At 42.6% G+C, this 18,631-nt stretch overlaps 1 protein-coding gene across 1 annotated transcript in view; it reads right to left on the bottom strand.

Annotated features, from left to right (window-relative positions):
- LOC142027790 (maestro heat-like repeat-containing protein family member 2B) overlaps window positions 1–13,910 on the bottom strand; it is a 35,427-nt gene extending 21,517 nt beyond the window's left edge. The window contains exons 1-4 of the mRNA XM_075021999.1: window positions 13,859–13,910; window positions 7,363–7,561; window positions 667–1,072; window positions 4–143 (exon numbers count right to left, since the gene is read on the bottom strand). Of these exons, the coding sequence (XP_074878100.1) occupies window positions 4–143; window positions 667–742 (216 nt within the window). The 5' untranslated portion in view covers window positions 743–1,072; window positions 7,363–7,561; window positions 13,859–13,910. The remainder of the gene's footprint in view (window positions 1–3; window positions 144–666; window positions 1,073–7,362; window positions 7,562–13,858) is intronic.
- Between the last annotated feature and the right edge of the window lie 4,721 nt (window positions 13,911–18,631).

The following is an 18,631-nucleotide window of genomic DNA, read 5'->3' as shown; positions in this document are numbered from 1 at the left end:
CACCTCATGGTCTTGCAGTCGCTTTAGCAGAGAAGTCCCGACGGCCACAAAGGTAGTGACGGCCGCAGGGACAGTCCCCGTCACACCGCCTCTGTCCTCAGAACGCGCAGGTCTGGACTGGGAACGCACGCATGAGCAGAGAGCTGCAAGAAAAGAAAGAAATGGCTTTGCTGGCTGCAGGGCTTCGCGCCAGGGAGGGGTGAGGATCTTCCCAGACTGCCCCAGCACTACCAGCCTGTGCTGGGCTGTACTGGCAAGAGGGAAGTCAGTGGGATGAGGGGAGGGAGTCTTCCCCTCACCGCGGCAGTGGGAAGACCACCCTGGGGGACTGGGCCCATCCTGGGCTCCTCAGTGACAGAACGGCAGCGATGCGCTGGAGTGAGTCCAGCACAGGGGCCCTGAGCTGGCCAGGGGACGGACACGGGCTCCGCAAGGAGAGGCCGGCAGGGCTGGGGCTGGGCAGCCCTGACAAGAGCCGGCCAGCCCAAGTCACCTCTGAGCGGTCCCCAGCTGCCTCACGGAGGGCAGGGAGAGGATGGATCCAGGACCCTCTGGGACGTGCCTGGCAGCAGGATGAGAGGTGATGGGACGCAGCCCCCAGCACCCGGCTGGGACAGACACTGCCTCCAGCACGTATCAGACCCCAGCCTCCCACCAGCCCCTCACCTCTGAGCGCTCTCATCCTCCGCATGGGCAGCAGGATCCCACGGATCGACACGCTGCTCCTCCAGGCAAAAGCCATGAGCAACTGGGGCAGCACCAGCCCCAGGAGGAAGATGTAGAGCCCAACCACTGTGACCTCACAGAGGGCTCCGGTGACATGGGGACATGTGCTGGGGACGCAGCAGCACCCTGGGGACCCCCCAGGCCCAGAAATGCAGGATTTTCCATCCCTTGAATTTGCTCATGGTCCTCAAACAGTTTTAGCAAAGACTTGCTCCAGACAGCCCTTCCCAGCTCTGTCCCTGGGAAGACTGGGACTTCTTTTCTCTCTCAGAAGAGAAGACTTTTCCTTCGGCAGGGGACTGATACGGGTGGGGTGTCCCAGGCCCTTGTGCCTGAAGGCAGGAGTCTGGAGAAGAACAAGCAGCAGTGGATGGGGATCAAGTCAGGTGAAAGGCAGAACATTAAAGCAATTAAGTTTACTAAGAGTAAAGAAATGAGTCTTAGGACCATCAAGAAGAAGGAGAAATGTTTGTAGAGCACGCAGATGGAGTAGTGCTCACAGAAAAAAAGTACTATTTGCGAATAAAACAGGATAAGAGAAGGAGAAAAGTACACAAGCAAAGGGGTCTGGAACCAAGTAAGTTGCAGAGAACCAGCTTCTTGGGCTTTATACACTTGTGGTAGACCTACCTCTTCCTGCCACATCTTATTAAAGAGAATATATTTATTTTGCTTTTCCGTTCAGCATTTGTTGTTGATTTTCTTTTCTTGTTACAGACAAACCATTGTATATTTTGCTAATGAAATATATTTCAAGTTGTATAGTTGAATCCCAGCCTATTAATCAACAATGTAGAAAGCTATCTTTTGACTGCCAAATAGAGCACAAACTGCTTGAAGTGTTTTATTTTAATGCTCTATAAGTAGTGGCTAATACTTCAGCTATATAAAATGAGCTATTGATATTTCAGTGCATTCCTATTTGGAGTGCAGAAAGCTTCGGATTTTTTCATTTGTATGTAATTAGGCTCTAAATTTTAATTATTTGCTCTACAAAGAAGGTAGAGAGTAGAGATACAAACATAAACTTTCTCCTGTATCCTTGTCATTTAATTACCATCATTTCACAGTCTAAAATACAAAGCTTTTCTCAACCACCTAATGAATGAGGTTCTTGTGTAATTGAATGCAGGGATATGACTGAAGAGCAGTAACTTCTGTGTCATTTAAAAATATTAGTGGAAAACAAAGTATGTGAGCTTTACGGAATAGGCAACACTAGTGAGCAGTATATTTAGAATATCTTTCCTCTCAGGACCAGGAAAAACAAAAAAAATGTTTTTACTCAGTAGATATGACATATGCTTATATCTGTAACACTTACTTGTTCACCCTACTGAATAAAGCTGTAAAAGTGCTTTTCTAGGTTTTCAAAGTTTTTGAAGTGCTTAATTCCAGCACCGGTAGAAGAGAGTAAAAAAGATTCCATCCTTCTTTGTGCACTATGATTTTGATTGATCACTTGCCAGTAAATTAACACTATACAAACCAGTGGACAGTAAAGGAATTGCATACATGGCGTTGAATGTACACTTTGAAAATGGTATTTTTCTTCTCCCCAACATTCTGAATGCTAATATATAGAAAATAAAATCTTAGCCTAAAGCTCCAGCCTCAGGCTGTGTCTTCAGAGACAATGATTACAATCTCTCTGTAAACTGAAAAATTTCAAATACAATTTTGAAGAAGAACAGAGAGACAGGAGAAGCTCAGTTTAAAGCTTCAAAGAATTTCTTGTTCAGTTAACTTACTTTTAACATATTTATTACTTTGGGGAGGAATTCATCTGCTGGATTTCAAATTTTCAAGCAGGATTTCCTACCTTTCTACATGATTTCCATTTTTTTCTCTCTACTAAGGGATTAAAACAAACCACTGCGGGGGTTTTTCCAATGGATTTTAGACTTAACTTTATTGCAAACAAATGTTACCAGTTATCCTCTCTATCCAGCTGGTTGGTTTTCTTCTTCTAGATTCCTAATATGCAGTCTCACAAACAAAAAAACCAAGATCCTTACTTGCTGCGCCCTAACTCTTACTATATGCTGCTGGTGCATCTGAATGAAAATATTTCACTGTATGAAAAACATATTTTTGACAAGCCAACAGCAATTTTTAAAAAAATTATAAATTCTCAGAATAGTAATTTATCCCACAGTTTGGATTTAAAAATTTGAAAAAGATCTCATCTGATGAGGTATTCATTTTAAGCTCACAACTCATGTATCAAATCAGTTTTCATAAATCTGAAAAAAAAAATAAAAATCATCTCTTTGCTGAAAAAAAAATGATAGACTTCAGCTAAAAGAGTTTTTCAGAAAGTCATGTGTGTCTGTAAAGAGATGCTTACAATAAAAGTGCCTCTTAGCTACAGTGGTCTTGTGTACTTAAGCACATCTACTTTGATTTGCAGCCAATATCCTGATATCAAACCAATTGTCCTTCTATGTTTTTCTTCTACTAAACTGTTGTTTGTTTTTTTTGATGACTGTAAGTAGTAGTGCACGTGACAGAGCTGATAAGGAATCCAAATTTCTGCCAGCCTGTGTCTACATCCTGTTTAAATAACCCCCTGTTAACTCCTATGGAAGCTGACGCAGCTGCAAGGAAGATACTATATAGTTCATTATGCCTTAAAAGACCTCGTCTGACTTGATCAGCTCATCCTAGTAGTACTTCTGGTAGTACTTCTGAAAAATAGCTTTATGGATAAGGACTTCAAAGTCAAGTTCTCAGGAACGTTTTTATTTCAGGAACCTTAATGAAGCATCACAGCTACAGCAGTTGCATGTTTCTGTTCTATCATTTCATTTTCCCATACTTGATGACTGACCACTTGAACAACCACAGTGCATTTAAAATTCATAAATGTATGTTAACATAATACTAGGGATGAAGTTCTTTTGCATGACATTGAGGGCAGAAGACAGGAGCAGAAAAGGGCTTCACAGTTACAAGAAGAACAAGATTTGGATTAGAAGCAACTCAAGCAGCCTGTTAACTCTTGAAGCACAATTTTTGTGAATTTCCCTTGTCATCACTTCAGAAACACTCTCTAAATTATGAGCACGTGCATGGTTTTGCATTCCCACTTTCTATTACCCATTGATATCAGAAGCTGAATTAAGTCTGACACTTTAACACTAATGGAAGGGATTACCCCATTGCATTTTGTCTAATCTTAATTTTCTTCTGTTTAACTTCAGAGTTAGCTATTCATTTTGCTTTGGTATTATTGTTTCTGGTTTTTGTTGTCTTGTTTACCACTTCCTTTAACTTTGAATTCCCCCTAGGGGTTGATTAGCAATGTGCAATTTAATGGGGAAAATGACTACTTCCTTGCCTTGCAAGATTTAGAAATGGCAATTATAAAAAGTTCCCATTCCAGCTTTTGCTCTGAAACCAAGTCTTTGAAACAAAACTCATACTGCCTATCTTCAGCAATATTGTTTTGTGAGCTCTTCAGCAAGCCATTTCTTATAAAATTCACAGTAAGGACGACATTTTTTGCTTTGTGTCCATACAGGGACACAAATTTGCTTTTCAACTCTCAAAAATTCCACATCTTTACAGATTTTAGACTAATTTCAGGCTGCCTGACTGCCACAGTTTGTGTGCTGCCTGATTTGTTACGTTTGCTGCCAAATCCCCTGTTCAACTACGCTTATACGTCCCAGTAGCATTCTTCATGAGGACACATTGCAGGAGACGAGAAACTTTATTCCTTGCATTACCTCAATTACACATGTCCATCCTTAGGTTCTTTACAATCATATAGTATCTGCAGATATACTGATGATCTGCGTACTGGTATATGCAATGTACATTGTTTCTTTTTATAGCATTAATGATACTCAGCTTATCAGATGGAGAACATTTTCCTACTATGATGACATTTTTTAGTGCATCATAATACTTGTGTGTATCTTTCCACTCTCTTCTAAATATCTCTATGTTTTTTGTTTGAATTTCCTGGTATTTTCACATTTCCTTGAGCTTGTTTGCAGTCATGGTTTGAGACTCTTGAGTTTTAAAAAAACATGAGATCTTGTAATATCTTTCAGGCTCTTGAACAGGAGCCGGATCTCAGGGAGCAGGAATGGATGGACTCTCCAAGGAGATGTGGAAGGTTCATCTGCAATAGTTTGGGAACTCCGATAGGACCCAAAGGGATACTGTAAGGATAGTAAGGATTCTAACATTGTATGTTCACTCTCGAGATCTCCATATGACCTAAATGGACCTAAATTTCAAAACAACTTCTACTATATGAAAATGTTAATACGAGAATGCTCTCAGGGAAGGATCTCCAGTCAGTGAATGTACTGTTGAGATAAAGAACACCATCTGGACTAAAGAGCAACCTGTGAGAGATACTAGGCCACTAGATAGTCTCAACTAACTAAACGGACAAGAGTAATGTCCTGTATGTATCACACAGCTACCACACTCAAAAAGCCCCACAGATAGACTGTATCACTTCCAGATAAATCCCTGATGCTTTTGAGATTGACACTGGTCTAGAGAAGGAAAAGAGTAAATAAAATGGGCTAGGGACTAATCTCTGGTTCGCAGGTTGGCAACACAGCAGTTTCTACTCACTTGCCAGAATTTTTTTTGTCCTCAAAATAGTACAGTAACATCTAAAGTGCCTATTGGGAACAGATCCTAGCATATGCTGTTGACTCAAGCCACTCCTGAGAACTGTCTGGGAGATTACTAGGTTGGAGCAGATCAAAACTATGCCAGAGTATGCTAGCAATAAAAACGCATGGATGACTTCTCAGCAGTGCTCGAGCCCTTGCCATTCACTGTTTCACTCACTTGTAAATACACAAGCTAGGTGACCAAGACTAATGCACTGAAGTTGTCTTACTGAAAACAGCAGCACCAAAACTGTCACTGCTTTTCTAACATACAGCATGATTTCTGTATGCCTGCTATGATGCATGTGCTTATACAAGACTCAGCAGGACTCAGTTGCAGTATCGAAGTCAGACTGAGGAGTCTTTAGAAAAGTATTTCTTGGCACAAATTTCACCTCTTTTTGTATAAGCACTAGCTGGGGTCCCAATTTTCACATGTCAAGACAAGTGCTACTTTTCATATGAAGATTTAAGTCATACAGCCTTATGCAGATCTGGCAAGAAACTATAAATGTAAAGACACAAGAACTGATGAAGCTGAGGTTGACAGGGAACATCCTAGCTAGAATATTATCCAGGGAACTGCTGAAGCTGCCGATCTCTGTCATCTTTTCAAAGTCACATGTAGCACAAAAGAGGGCCTTCTTCAGAAATTAATGGCTCCATAGATAAAACAATGGATTAGATCAGTTTCTCAGGAACTCTTTAAGTTCTCTGTCCTCTGCTCTGATAGGTGTTGATTCAAGATCTCTCTGTACTCAGAAGCTCTACAGTTGGATACCCCGGCAGGAGCAGTGGGGGACAGCAGCCAGGCAGACCAACACCTACTCCTTGTTCTCTCCGTTAAGTCGATAAACCTGAAGGAGCATAAAAGTGACTCCTCTGAGAGCAAAACCAGAATGGGATGAAGGGGCCTGAGATTTTTAGAACTGGTCTCCCATATATCAGAACGATGTAGCAGGAAACACTTTCTTTTGATCCCAATTCACAGTTCCTTCATAGCCAGAAGAAATTTCATTACAGGAATTTTCAAACCACTAAACTGGCAAAAAGGCATACAAGCCTTTTTATTCCTTCTTCTCCTTTTATACTTGTTCCATAAAACCATTTCCCACTCTCCAGCTCACGATCTCTCTAAGCAGGAAAGTCCTATCTGCCACACACTTGTCATAACCTAGGTAGGATATGACAAAGTTTCAAATACATCAGTATTTATAAAATTAGAAATGTCAAACTGCAGAAAAGAAAAATAAAAAGGAAAAAAAGGGTGGTGGGGTAAAAATCAGTTTCTACCTTGACTGTTAGGCTCTTAAGCTGCCAGTATTTAACATTAATGTTTCTACTTCAGGCTCATGATTGCTACAGTTCTGCCATTTGTGGATATCAGTGTGAGATTATCTGCCTTTCACCAGCTCAGGCAATCCACTTCTTGATGGATATGATTTTATTTTACCTTTTAATGTTTAAAATGGTGAGAATCCAGCCCTCCAAGCTATCATTACGCTTCTCTTGATTTAAATACAAGAAGTTAGCTCCACTGGTACATTCATCCACAGGAACGTTAGCACTTCCAACTTCATAGACAACCATAAATTATTTGTCAACAGCAAATTACTAAACATAGTACAACACTCTATGAAAGACAAAAAGAATGCACACAATCAGCATTTCCCTTTATGACTATGAAAATCTCTAACAGCAGATAAGCCTGAACTAAACATCAATCAAATCTGGACCCCAAACAGGGTACGGCTTATGATATGTCACACATCTGGACTCGACTATCGAAAGCAATCATGCACTTAGGAAATTTGAGGCTGTTATGCAGAGGTTTAACTAGAGTCTTGGCAACTCAATTTGGGACATGAAAGGTATTTGCACTACAGTACCAGGTGCAGTAAAGGAAACTGGTCTTGCAGTTCGATTCCAACACCGCGTCCGCAAACAAAACAAGGCAGCTACGTGTGAGGAACGTGGATGGAAATCTCACCTGCCATCCTGAAGTTACGCTGTGGCATTTCGTCACTTCTTGTCACTTTCCTCGGGCTTGGTAAAGCCTTTGCAGAGTCTGAAGCAAAGGCCCATAGCTTCTTCCCGTTTGTAACAGTGGATGCCTGGGTTTTGGCAGGTTGGTTTGCTGTGGGGCACCACTTGTACCCTCGATTTGCCTTCACACATGCGTCCTTGTACTAAAAAAGGAAAATTGCCAGTCATGACGTTATACTATCCACAGGGCAATAGAGTGCACTGCTTGTAAGAGCATTTAATACAGCAAATAATCCTTAAATATCTTGATTTTTTTGACAGTTTAGTCACGTGCTTAGAGTCTGACCGCCAACACAATCTAACAAGAAGAACTATTAAGATAAGTAGAGATGCATTTAAAAAAGTGGGGGTTCTCTTTCCTCTCCTGAGGGTTTATCACCCAGAGCAGGCTGAAGTTCTGATCCTGCAAACTGCTCCCCAGTGCTTGAATGCTCACTCTGGGAAACAAATTCTTTGGCAGGTCCAATCTTTGTTTACTTTCTAGTTTGAATGAAATGAAAGCAGACGTTTAGCAATAAATGCAGCATGATGCTCCTTTACCTCATACTCCTTTTCCTCTAATAGATCTGTACCTTAGACTAGTTGAGGATATTCTTTCCCAAAGCAGGCACTGAAAACCACTTAACCGTTTAACTGTGAAACACGTTACCACATCAGGTGCGTGCCGTTGGTGGAGCGGAGACTCCCCGGCCACCCAGCGCTGTTTTGCCTGCTTGTTACTTGCTACAATAAACCTTGATTGGATTATCCCCGGGCTGGCGTACAAATTTTCATCATAACTTATAACAATTTGGTGCCGTGACTCGGATAAGGTTAACTTCGTTTGGAATCTAAACTCTGGGGAGGCGCACCATCCTTGGATGGCCCCGGAGTGGACGATATCCTTTCCAAGACCCTTACCTCCGAACTCTAAATTTGGCAAGCAGGCAAAAGAACACTGCAGTACCCCATAATTTTCGTGCACGAGGATCCGGACGAAGACTCCAGGTTAAGTGAGTATTGAAAGCGTTTCCCGTTCAGTCGGGGTGGGTTTCCCAAAGTGTGCATAAACGAGACGCTCCCGAGAGGAGCAAAGTGAGTGCGGACCCTCTTGTAGTGCGGTTCTCATTTCCCACGAGGGCATGAGCCACGAACGAGGGGCACGTGTGTGTGTGTGAGAGAGAGGCACTTCGGAAGATGGGGCAGAAGAAAAGCAAGCCTTCTGACTCCATGGTGGGTTCCCCGGGGTGTAGGTCGCCTGGGAAGAGGGATGACTCCATAGGGAATCCTAAGGTCAGTCTCCCTATGATACCGCCAGATAGTCCTTTAGGGTAATGATTGCCCATTGGGATGACTGGCTGCCCAGACAGGGCAAAAGCAGAGAGAAAATGATATATTAATGCATACAGGGGTGGGGTGGTAAACAAATTAGAGGAGATCAGGTATTTCGGCCTGTTTTGGGGACGTTTGACGATTGGATATGTCAAGCCTTAAACATATATGTAAATTCTAAGGAACCCTTGACTTTAGAAGAGAGTGAATATGCTCATTTATGGATAAAATTAGATACCCAAATCCATGTATTTGCTCTAAGTGAAAAGAACCATAAAAAAAAAAAAAAAAAAGAACTAAAAACCCCGAAGAACTTCCCACACCTCCTCCCCCTTATGTTCCCCCTACACTCGCACCTGACCCAACCCCCCCCTTCCTCCTCTTCCCCGACAGCCCCAGCCCCAGACTTAGACCCTCCGAGTTCCCCTGAGGAGAACAGGGGAATAACGAGGAGTCAGACCAGAAAGAAAAGCAGTTAGAAGAAAGATTATACCCCTTGAGAGAAATAGCTATAGGGGGTCCACAGCCTGGCATGGGATTTGTGTCAGTACCTTTGAATTCCGGAGATGTAAGGGAATTCAAGAAGGAGATGGGGAACCTTTTAGAAGGCCCCTTGGGAGTATCCGAAAGGTTGGACCAGTTTTTGGGTCCTAATATATATATACCTGGGAAGAGTTACAGGCAATTTTAAGTATACTATTCACAACAGAGGAAAGGGAAATGATTCGAAGAGCAGGAATGAGAGTTTGGGATCAGCAGCACCAACACGGTCCAGGCGCAGATATTAAATGGCCACTACAGCGGCCAAACTGGGATAACCAAAATGCAGAACATAGAACTCATATGGCAGATCTGCGCATTATAATTGTTCAAGGCATTAAGGAATCTGTTCCTCGAGGACAGAATATTAATAAAGCATTTAGTGAACACCAGAAGAAAGATGAGACCCCCACTAAATGCTTAAAGAAGATTAGGGGGGTCAGGGGATCTATTTGCTGGGGACCCCTAAGAAAACAGAGCCCTTGATAAAATTAAAATTACGTCCCCAGCATCAAGAAGTAGAGTTCCTTGTGGACTCTGGGGCAGAGAGATCTAGTGTCCAGTTAGTGCCCCGAAGATGCACACTGTCCTCGGAGAAATTACAAGTAATAGGAGCAAAAAGGGAACCGTTTCAGGTACCACTAATAAAGGGAGTAAAAATAGAAGCTCCATCTCGACTTGGAATAGGATCCTTTTTGTTGGTACCTGAAGCAGAATCTAATTTACTGGGAAGAGATTTAATGATTGAATTGGAAATTAATTTGGAAATAAAAACCAAAGAAATAGCAGTAAAATTGTGTGTCTTGACAACGGAGGATGAAGCTAAAATTAACCCCGAAGTGTGGTACACTCCAGAGTCAGTAGGACGATTAAACATTGCTCCATTTGAAGTCACTATTAAGAACACGGAAATTCCAATTAGAGTCAAACAATATCCCATGGCACAAGAAGGTAGACATGGATTACAGCCTGTAATCGAAAGGTTGTTACAGCAGGGATTATTAGAACCTTGCATGTCACCACACAATACCCCCATTCTGCCCATAGAGAAGTCAGATGGCTCCTATCGCTTAGTTCAAGATTTAAGGGAAGTAAACAAAAGAACTGTTACCAGGTTTCCAGTCGTAGCTAATCCGTATACGTTGTTGAGCCAACTCTCCCTGGAATTGAAGTGGTACAGTGTTATAGACTTGAAAGATGCCTTCTGGGCTTGCCCCTTGAAGGAGGAATGTAGAAATTATTTTGCCTTTGAATGGGAAGATCCAGAAACCCACCGGAAACAACAATTAAGGTGGACTGTACTTCCACAAGGATTTACAGAATCACCAAATTTGTTTGGGCAAGCTCTGGAACAAGTACTAGAAACTTTTGAATCAACCTCAGAGGTAACTTTAGTGCAGTATGTAGATGATCTGTTGTTAGCTGGGGAAGATCAAGAGACTGTTAGAAATGAGAGCATTAGATTATTGAACTTTTTAAGCCTGAAGGGGTTCAAGGTTTCAAAGTCTAAATTACAGTTTACTGAAGAGGAAGTAAAATACTTAGGACACTGGCTGAGTAAGGGAACTAAGAAATTAGATCCTGAACGAGTGAATGGTATCTTATCCCTCCAGGCACCAACAAGCAAGAGACAGATAAGGCAGTTGTTAGGACTTTTAGGGTACTGTAGACAAGGGATTGAAAATTACAGCAACAAAGTGAAGTTTTTGTATCAGAAATTAGTAGGAGTAAGATTAATAAAACGGACTCAGAAGGATGAACAGAGTCTAGAAAGCCTCAAAGCTGACCTTGTAAATGCTCCGGTATTAAGTTTACCCGATACTAAACGACCGTTTTATTTGTTTGTGAATGCAGAAGGAGGAACAGCCTTTGGGGTATTAACCCAAGAATGGGCTGGAAGAAAGAAACCTGTAGGTTATTTTTCCAAATTATTAGATCCAGTTAGTAGGGGATGGCCTACTTGCCTACAAGCTATAGTAGAAGAAACATTTGACTAAATTAATCATTGAAACTAAAATGAACCGGATAAAATGTTTACCATTAGCACTATTAAATGTAAGGACGCAACCCAGAGCAAACACTGGGATCTCTCCTTTTGAAATGTTATAGGGGATGCCCTATGACCTAGAAATGCCGATTGAACACCCAAAGATAGAAGAAAAATTCTTACAGGAGTATATCATTAAACTCATGAAGAGACGGCAAGAACTAATAAAGAAGGGACTGATAGTGCAGAGGCCACCATTAGATATTGCAATACACAAAATTATGCCTGGAGATAAGGTATTGATCAAAACTTGGAAAGAATCATCTCTAACTCCCTGTTGGGAGGGACCGTTTCTTGTTCTGCTTACTACAGATCCTGCAGTCCGGACTGCCAAAAGAGCATGGACTCGTGCAAGCAGAATCAAAAGACCAATGCAGAATTCTCACTGGGAGGCGACCAGAGACCCTGACAGCTTGAAAATTAAGTTCCGAAGAAAAGCGGATGAGTGAGACTATCTTTTGTAAAGATCCTCACTGTATATGTTATCCCTTTGTATGTTACAGGTGTAAACTCTGTAGAGAAAAGTGGTGCACACATTGCTCCTATGGGTATTCCCCTCTAGTGGTATTTGCCACGAATGTTATTATTACAAACGGGAATTAACTGAGCAAGCATTACGTGTGGGAGTATCAACCGGGAAAATTACAAAGGACTCCAAAGAGTGGTGGGATATTTTTGCTAAAGGCATAAACCCTGAGAGGTGTTGTCTTTACGCCAACGAGCCGTGTTCAACGAAGGCTGAAATACTGCCAATATCTTGCAGACGAACAGTGGTCAGAGTGGGGTGGGGAGCTTGGAAAGTGAAGGATAAAAACTGGGACGCATATAAGTCAAAGCGAATCAAATATAAAGGAGGTTCCCCTGAAGAATACGACTGCTGCCGAGAAGACGGTACACCTCACTGCTCTAAGCAACAGAGTAGGCAGAGAAGAAGGCAGAGACGTACTGCTGTTCGGATTAAAGTTGATGAACCACCTCCAGAGAAGGCTCACGGAGCCTCTTGACTTATTACTCCCAAACAAAACGTCCTCAGAGCTTCCCCGAAGTCTCCCATCTCTCACCAGGGGTAAAGACAAAAACCAAAATGATTATCAACAACCTCGGAATACCTGTCGCAAGGGTAAGGGTACACCACTTTTCTTGAACTTAAGATTAAGCATTTGGATGATAAGACTGTTACTAATGCTGATAGGGATAACCCAGGGTAAAGGGAACCCCCACCAACCTTATAAATGGACGCTCTATAGGTGGGAGGATCAAATGATATTACAGCAAGTAATTGCTACCGGGGCCCCAAGTTTTAATCAATCGTTATGTCAACTCGTACCCAGAGACCCATGTCTACATAACTTAGGCTTTTAGTTTTGTCCTAGTTCTCATAATGTTAATATTAACCTTTGCACCTTGTATATTGAATAGAATTACTGGATTGATAAAAAATCGATTAGAAGCGGTACACCTAATGTTGATAAGAAGACACTATAAGCACCTAGAAGAAGATGAAATTGTTAAAGAAACTCCCCTTCTCTCCCTAGCTCGAGAAGCTCTTGCCCAGTTTGAGGAACAAAATAAGAAAAACAAAAAGGGGGAATTGTAATAAACTTTGCATAACCAATTTGTTCATGAAACCTGTTGATTGTTAAAATATATTGATCTCTACAACTTAGTAACTAAGCTGCTTTTAACTGTAATAACCACAGTAACAAGTGCAGAAACTAGATATTGAGCTAAGTAAGCAGGATGAGCCAGTCTTGATTACCTTATCATATAGCTCCTCAAGAGCAGTTTTCTGAGAAAATAAGGAACTGGTCCCAGAAACCGGCCAAGGCCGATTCCGTGGCTTGGATAGATAAACTTGAGGGAGTGTCCCCTTGGAACTAATCGTAATACCTCTCGGAACTAATTGTAATACCTCTTGGAATTAATTTTAATGCAAAGCGGGAATAGGTCATGCATATGTATAGGCGTACCTGCAACTCCCATACATATGTAACACTTAACTGTTTAACTGTCAAACACGTGACCACATCAGGTGTGTGCCGTTGGTGGAGCGGAGACTCCCCGGCCACCCAGCGCTGTTTTGCCTGCTTGTTGCTTGCTACAATAAACCTGGATTGGTTTATCCCCGGGCTGGCATACAAATTTTCGTCGTAACTTATAACAAAGACGCAGCGTGCCTTGTGGCAGGATCACCATCGCAAGTGTATCGCTTGCATTCATCTCCATCTTAATCTGCCGGCTGGCACTTGCTCCCTCCAGGCTGTAGCCGGGATAAAAGCGATGCAGTTTACAAGAAGCACAGCACCGTGTGAGCCCGCTGTGTATTTATAAAAACGGCTACAAATACTAAAGCTCTGCAGGGACCGCTGACCCACACAGAGGCTGTGTTTTCTGAAGAGGGAGTCTGTGTGAAACCCACAAACCCAGGACTGCGACCCCCCTCACCCTGCCCCTTCTCTCCTTCCCTCAGCCGGGCCCGGCTCCCACACCCCCACGCCCGCCCAAGGGCCTCGCTCGCCTCACGGGCAGCCCCAGCCCTCACCTCAGCCGGGCCGCAGCTGGAGCAGAGACTGCAGAGACCAACATGGCCGCCCGGCAGCCCCGTGCCCCAGGACTACAGCTCCCAGCATGCCCCGGGAACCACCAGGGCCCCCGGCAGCCCCGTGCCCCAGGACTACAGCTCCCAGCATGCCCCGGGGCGCTCCTTCCTGCTGCCTGACCCTGCAGGGACACCGGCCCCGGCCCGGCCCCGGCCCCCGCAGGCCTCATGGCCGCCTGCCTGGGGGAGGACGAGGGCGAGGGCGAGGGCGAGGACGAGGATGAGGACAAGGAGGAGGGGAAGGACAAAGGGGCAGGACGATGAAGCCCCGTGGGGCAGGAACCTGTGAGTCAGGTTCCCTTCTGCACTCAGCATGAAAGGCCTTGTGAGATATTGTCCTGACACAAAGAACCCCAAACATTCATGAAATGCAAATCAGACCCATACCTCCAATCCCACATGTAATGAGGTAAGAGAGATTTTACAATAGCCAATATATTTTCAGCCTGTATCTCAAGATAAGATGATAGCTTTTTCACAGACTTTGAGCAATACAAAAACCAGGACTAAAACACCCTACCAAACACCACAAGATCCAAGATAAAAATCACAATTTTTGCTGGGTAACATCAACACCACCTTTTTTCTTTCCTTCTTGAAAGACTTCCATTCTTCTACCGATTTTAGTATTTTCCCATGAAACAAAAGTGTTCTAGATGCTTGTCTTATAAAAAGGCTTTAGTGAATAACTCTAGTTTTAAAGACTACAACCAAATGATCTTTTTCTTCTTTCCTGCTGAGATTCCTGACTTTTGTAAGCCTCTGGATTTCATCTCTACTGCAGGAGAACAATAAAAAACGTCTTGCTTATGAGTTTTTAAAATGTGAAATGCAAGTACAAGATGAATAGAATTTTGAACACACACTATTACACTATGAGCGATTACCCACAAAAAGTAGGGAACACATACAAATGCTTAGGCGTTTAAGATGATTGCTACCCCTGTCTCACAAAGCCGTTTTTTTCCTGCTGCTTTATTCCACATTCCCTTGGTTGTAAGTTAGTTCGGTGCATCCTTCTTTTCACTGTAGCTGTTTTCTTCCTTCAGAAATGAAGGGAAAAAACCTATGTATGTTCTTTCTGTTTATCCATCGGTAACATACCTATAGCTCCTCTGCTAATTTTTTTTAAACTTTTTTTGCCTTGAATTCACTTAAAGTGTATATTCCATATAAACCCCATTTTCCCTTTATAAACTATAAATAACTGCTATATCAAATCTTGTTGACTGGGTATATGGATTTCTGATATTTTGGTTTATGAAACAAAAGCAGCCACCTGAAAACTTCACAGTGTTTCATGTCTAATTGCCTGAGTTATTTAACTGTCACCTCACTTCACTTGCTTCAGGAATGATACGTGAGGATGTACTTACTGATTAAAATGACAATTAAGGTAGGTTACCATCACATATCTGTACGAAACTTTGAACATGCTGTGTTTCTCAGCTTTTACAAATGCTGCTATATTTACATGCAACATAGCTGAAATTTGACCATGAAAAATGTATCCCTCACACATAACAATACAAAGTGTTGAGTGAGGCACATTAAAACAAAGATGTGTTCACCTAATTCTAACGTCTTTATAGTTTAAAAATCACCTACTAAAAAGCTATGAATGTTTTGCCTGTGAATACAAGAATTAGCTGCTTTTTTTTCCTCCAAAGAAAGCAACAGGCCTGCCTGCCAGTTTCCGGGCAATTGCAGTTGGTATTTGAACAAGCTTTCTCCTTCTGAATACAAAAGAACAATTAACTTGAAATCTAGAAGTGAGACTAGAGTAAGGGGGTATATACCCACTACAATCTATTGCAAAGCCATCTGCAAGGTTCCACATGAGATGATTGTTTTGTACAGAACAAAAAATAAATAAACAAAAAAGCACACGCAGCATTCACTTCACCTCCAGACTTCTAAGTGAAAAGATGTATGTAACCTGGGATGCAGTGAACTATCTAAGGGAAATCGGGCCTGATAATCAACCTCTTTCATGTTTGTCTTACAAAAGCAAGGCTTATCTTTCTATTTGTTTGACAGACCCCAATTAGAATGAGTCCCGATTTTAACATGAGTTCTGCAGAACAAAACTCCAGGTAGTTGGGTGTTTGTATTGCAATTCTCACTCCAGATCAGCCCTCTTCTATTTATTGAGGAGCAGGTGCTGAGAGAGAAAGCAAACTGTCTTGCCTTGTTTGGAACAACAACACCATCCTTAGCAATGATGTACCTTCATGAGTAAATTGACTCATGTGGGTAACTTCTAACTTGGCTGCATAATTATGCAAGCAACTTCATGGGATTAGTGGCATAAGTAAGTGCTCACTAGAGTAACAAAAAGGGCTTCATACATTAACATTGTTTTTCTTTCCCTTCAATGTAAGGCTCCTGTAACTTGTAATGCAACACAACAGCAAGCAAACATCAAGAAAAAAAACCAAAACAAACAGAAAACCCCAAATATGGGCTAACTTAACAGAGCATGCAGGCAGTAAAACTTCTTACTCAGAATCATCCTGGCAAGACGGCCATTCTGTAGGATGAGCTAGCATGAACTGTCCAAAGAGTAACCGCAGTGTGCACTGTTGCTATCCTAGCAGGAACTCTGCTGCACACAGTGAATTTTTCCTGCTGGAAAATGTCAGTTGTATCCCAAAACATGGTGTTTTCGTTTTGGTTTTTTCCTTCATGGATGTGTAAGTACTTTACCAAAAAAACCTGTACTCAGTAGTTTATCGTATTTAGTTCACATCCCACATTTCTCATGTCGTTAGAGCTTATGGGACTGTTATTTACTCACAAAAGCCTACTGAAGTGATGTTAACCTGTACACTGTAGTGCATTGCTTCTACTTCTGAAGACAAAGTCCAAATAAAAGGCAGGAATGCCCTTCATTGCAGAGGAAAAAATACAGCTGCCACAGTGATTCCTTCTGTTGCTCCTGATGCTGTATATATTAACATCAACATCTGCTGACATTGGCAAAGAGCAACATGGAACTAGACTTACCATCAAGAAATCATGTTTTTGTGTGATAAATAGGCAGCAGCAGCTGTTTTTACAGCTGGGAGATTTCATCTAACTGCGGGACCAGACACAGTCACTTCTTGGACATTCCAGATTGTCTTGAACAGTGCTAGAATGAACAGAGAACAGAAAGAAATGCTGAAATTGCAACTTTTCTTATGGTAAGTTGCAGTAGTATTGGCATTCTTCTGAGTCTTCTTCCACGTGCTGCCCAATTCTTTTTTTGTGTGCTGTACTATGAGAATGTCTTCAAGGCACCTTGATAAAGGACATGCTCAGGACTACACTTCTCTCAGATTCTGTGCTTGACTGCTTCCTCTGTGTTCCCGACCAGTTAAGTTCTCAAGGTTATACCCCAGCTTCATCCCACTGGCCCAGAATAGGAGAACCACAAATTACAGTAACTTTTCTGGGTATGACGGGAACAGGCAGCCCCACGCTCACCGTGCAGCTCATCTCCACACATTTTCTTGACACGCTTTTCTGACTGCAGCACCATGAGCGCTTGGAAAGCCTCTCCTGCTTGTTTTGCCTGCCAACAAACCACTTCAAAGACTTCAGCCCTCTGTTGTCTGCTCACATGCTACCCCACGGGATGGCCACGTGCTTGTACCTGTAATGCACTCACAGAAGAGGATCGAGAGGGCTGTGAAAGTGGTACCAGCTGCAGGTGAAATGACTTATGTAAGGGATTTTTCTATTTGGAGAAGATCATAAAACAATAATATTTTGGGCTACCAATAAAAAGACAGTTTTGTGATAAAATAGGAAGTTTTAGGCTCCCTTCCTCCCTCCAAACAGTGAGCAGCAGCCTCTAGACAGGAGCATGGAATAGTCCTGACCAGAGTCAGCATTGCATCACATGGACCTGGTCTAAAATAGCTCTAACAAAATCCCAGCCTCAGAGGAGAAAGCAGCAGCAGCAGCAAAGATAAATCCTGTGATTATAACCAGAGTGAGGTTGTAAAGTCAGTATCTCTCTTCAGGAAAGTGACCATTAAGACTATGGCTTCAGTTTCTGTCCTGGGGCCTTTTCAAGCTGGTTAGGTCATTGTTTTAGAAGTTTGAGGTTTATTCAGGAAGAGATCAATTCACGAATGGATCATATATTTTAGCTGATCAAGAGAATAAATGGCACATGGCTATGTCTGTTAGTGTGTGAGCCCATGTCCGTAGAAGCCCCGTCGACAGCTTCACCAAGATTACCTTCTCACAAGGCCATTCTTCAATGACCTTCAGACGGTTCAAAATACACAGCCTATCTTAATGCCACTATCCAGGAGAGGATGTTTGTCCCAGCTAGTGTTGCATGGTCTGAGAGCTGTCTTTCTCAGGGACGAATCGTCTAGGGTGAAAGTGGTTTTCGTCTTAATGAGGGCAGAGCAAAAGTGTGATGCTGCACAGACTCTCCCTCTCGTGGGGAGGGAGGTCCATATTGGTGTCTGGGTCCAGACCATGACATTCCCTTTCTCTTGCAGTGTGAAGTGTTGAGGCACACAGAGCAATGCAGAAAGCACAAAACACCAAGTTGCCGTTACCAAGTTGGAAACTGTATCTGCACCCTATCAGCATGGTCATCTTCTTTCTCACTGTCCCATGCCAAGAGAGAGCCTCCCCAATTTGACCACTGCTTTGGCTAGAGAAAACCCACACAATTCTAATCCTCATCGCAGTGGCACAGGGAGATGT

The sequence above is a fragment of the Buteo buteo genome, unplaced genomic scaffold (genome assembly GCF_964188355.1).
Source record: "Buteo buteo unplaced genomic scaffold, bButBut1.hap1.1 HAP1_SCAFFOLD_56, whole genome shotgun sequence".
Classification (NCBI taxonomy): domain Eukaryota; kingdom Metazoa; phylum Chordata; class Aves; order Accipitriformes; family Accipitridae; genus Buteo; species Buteo buteo.
The sequence above is the reverse complement of the archived record's forward strand: the minus strand, read 5'-3'. Positions and strand labels throughout refer to the sequence as shown.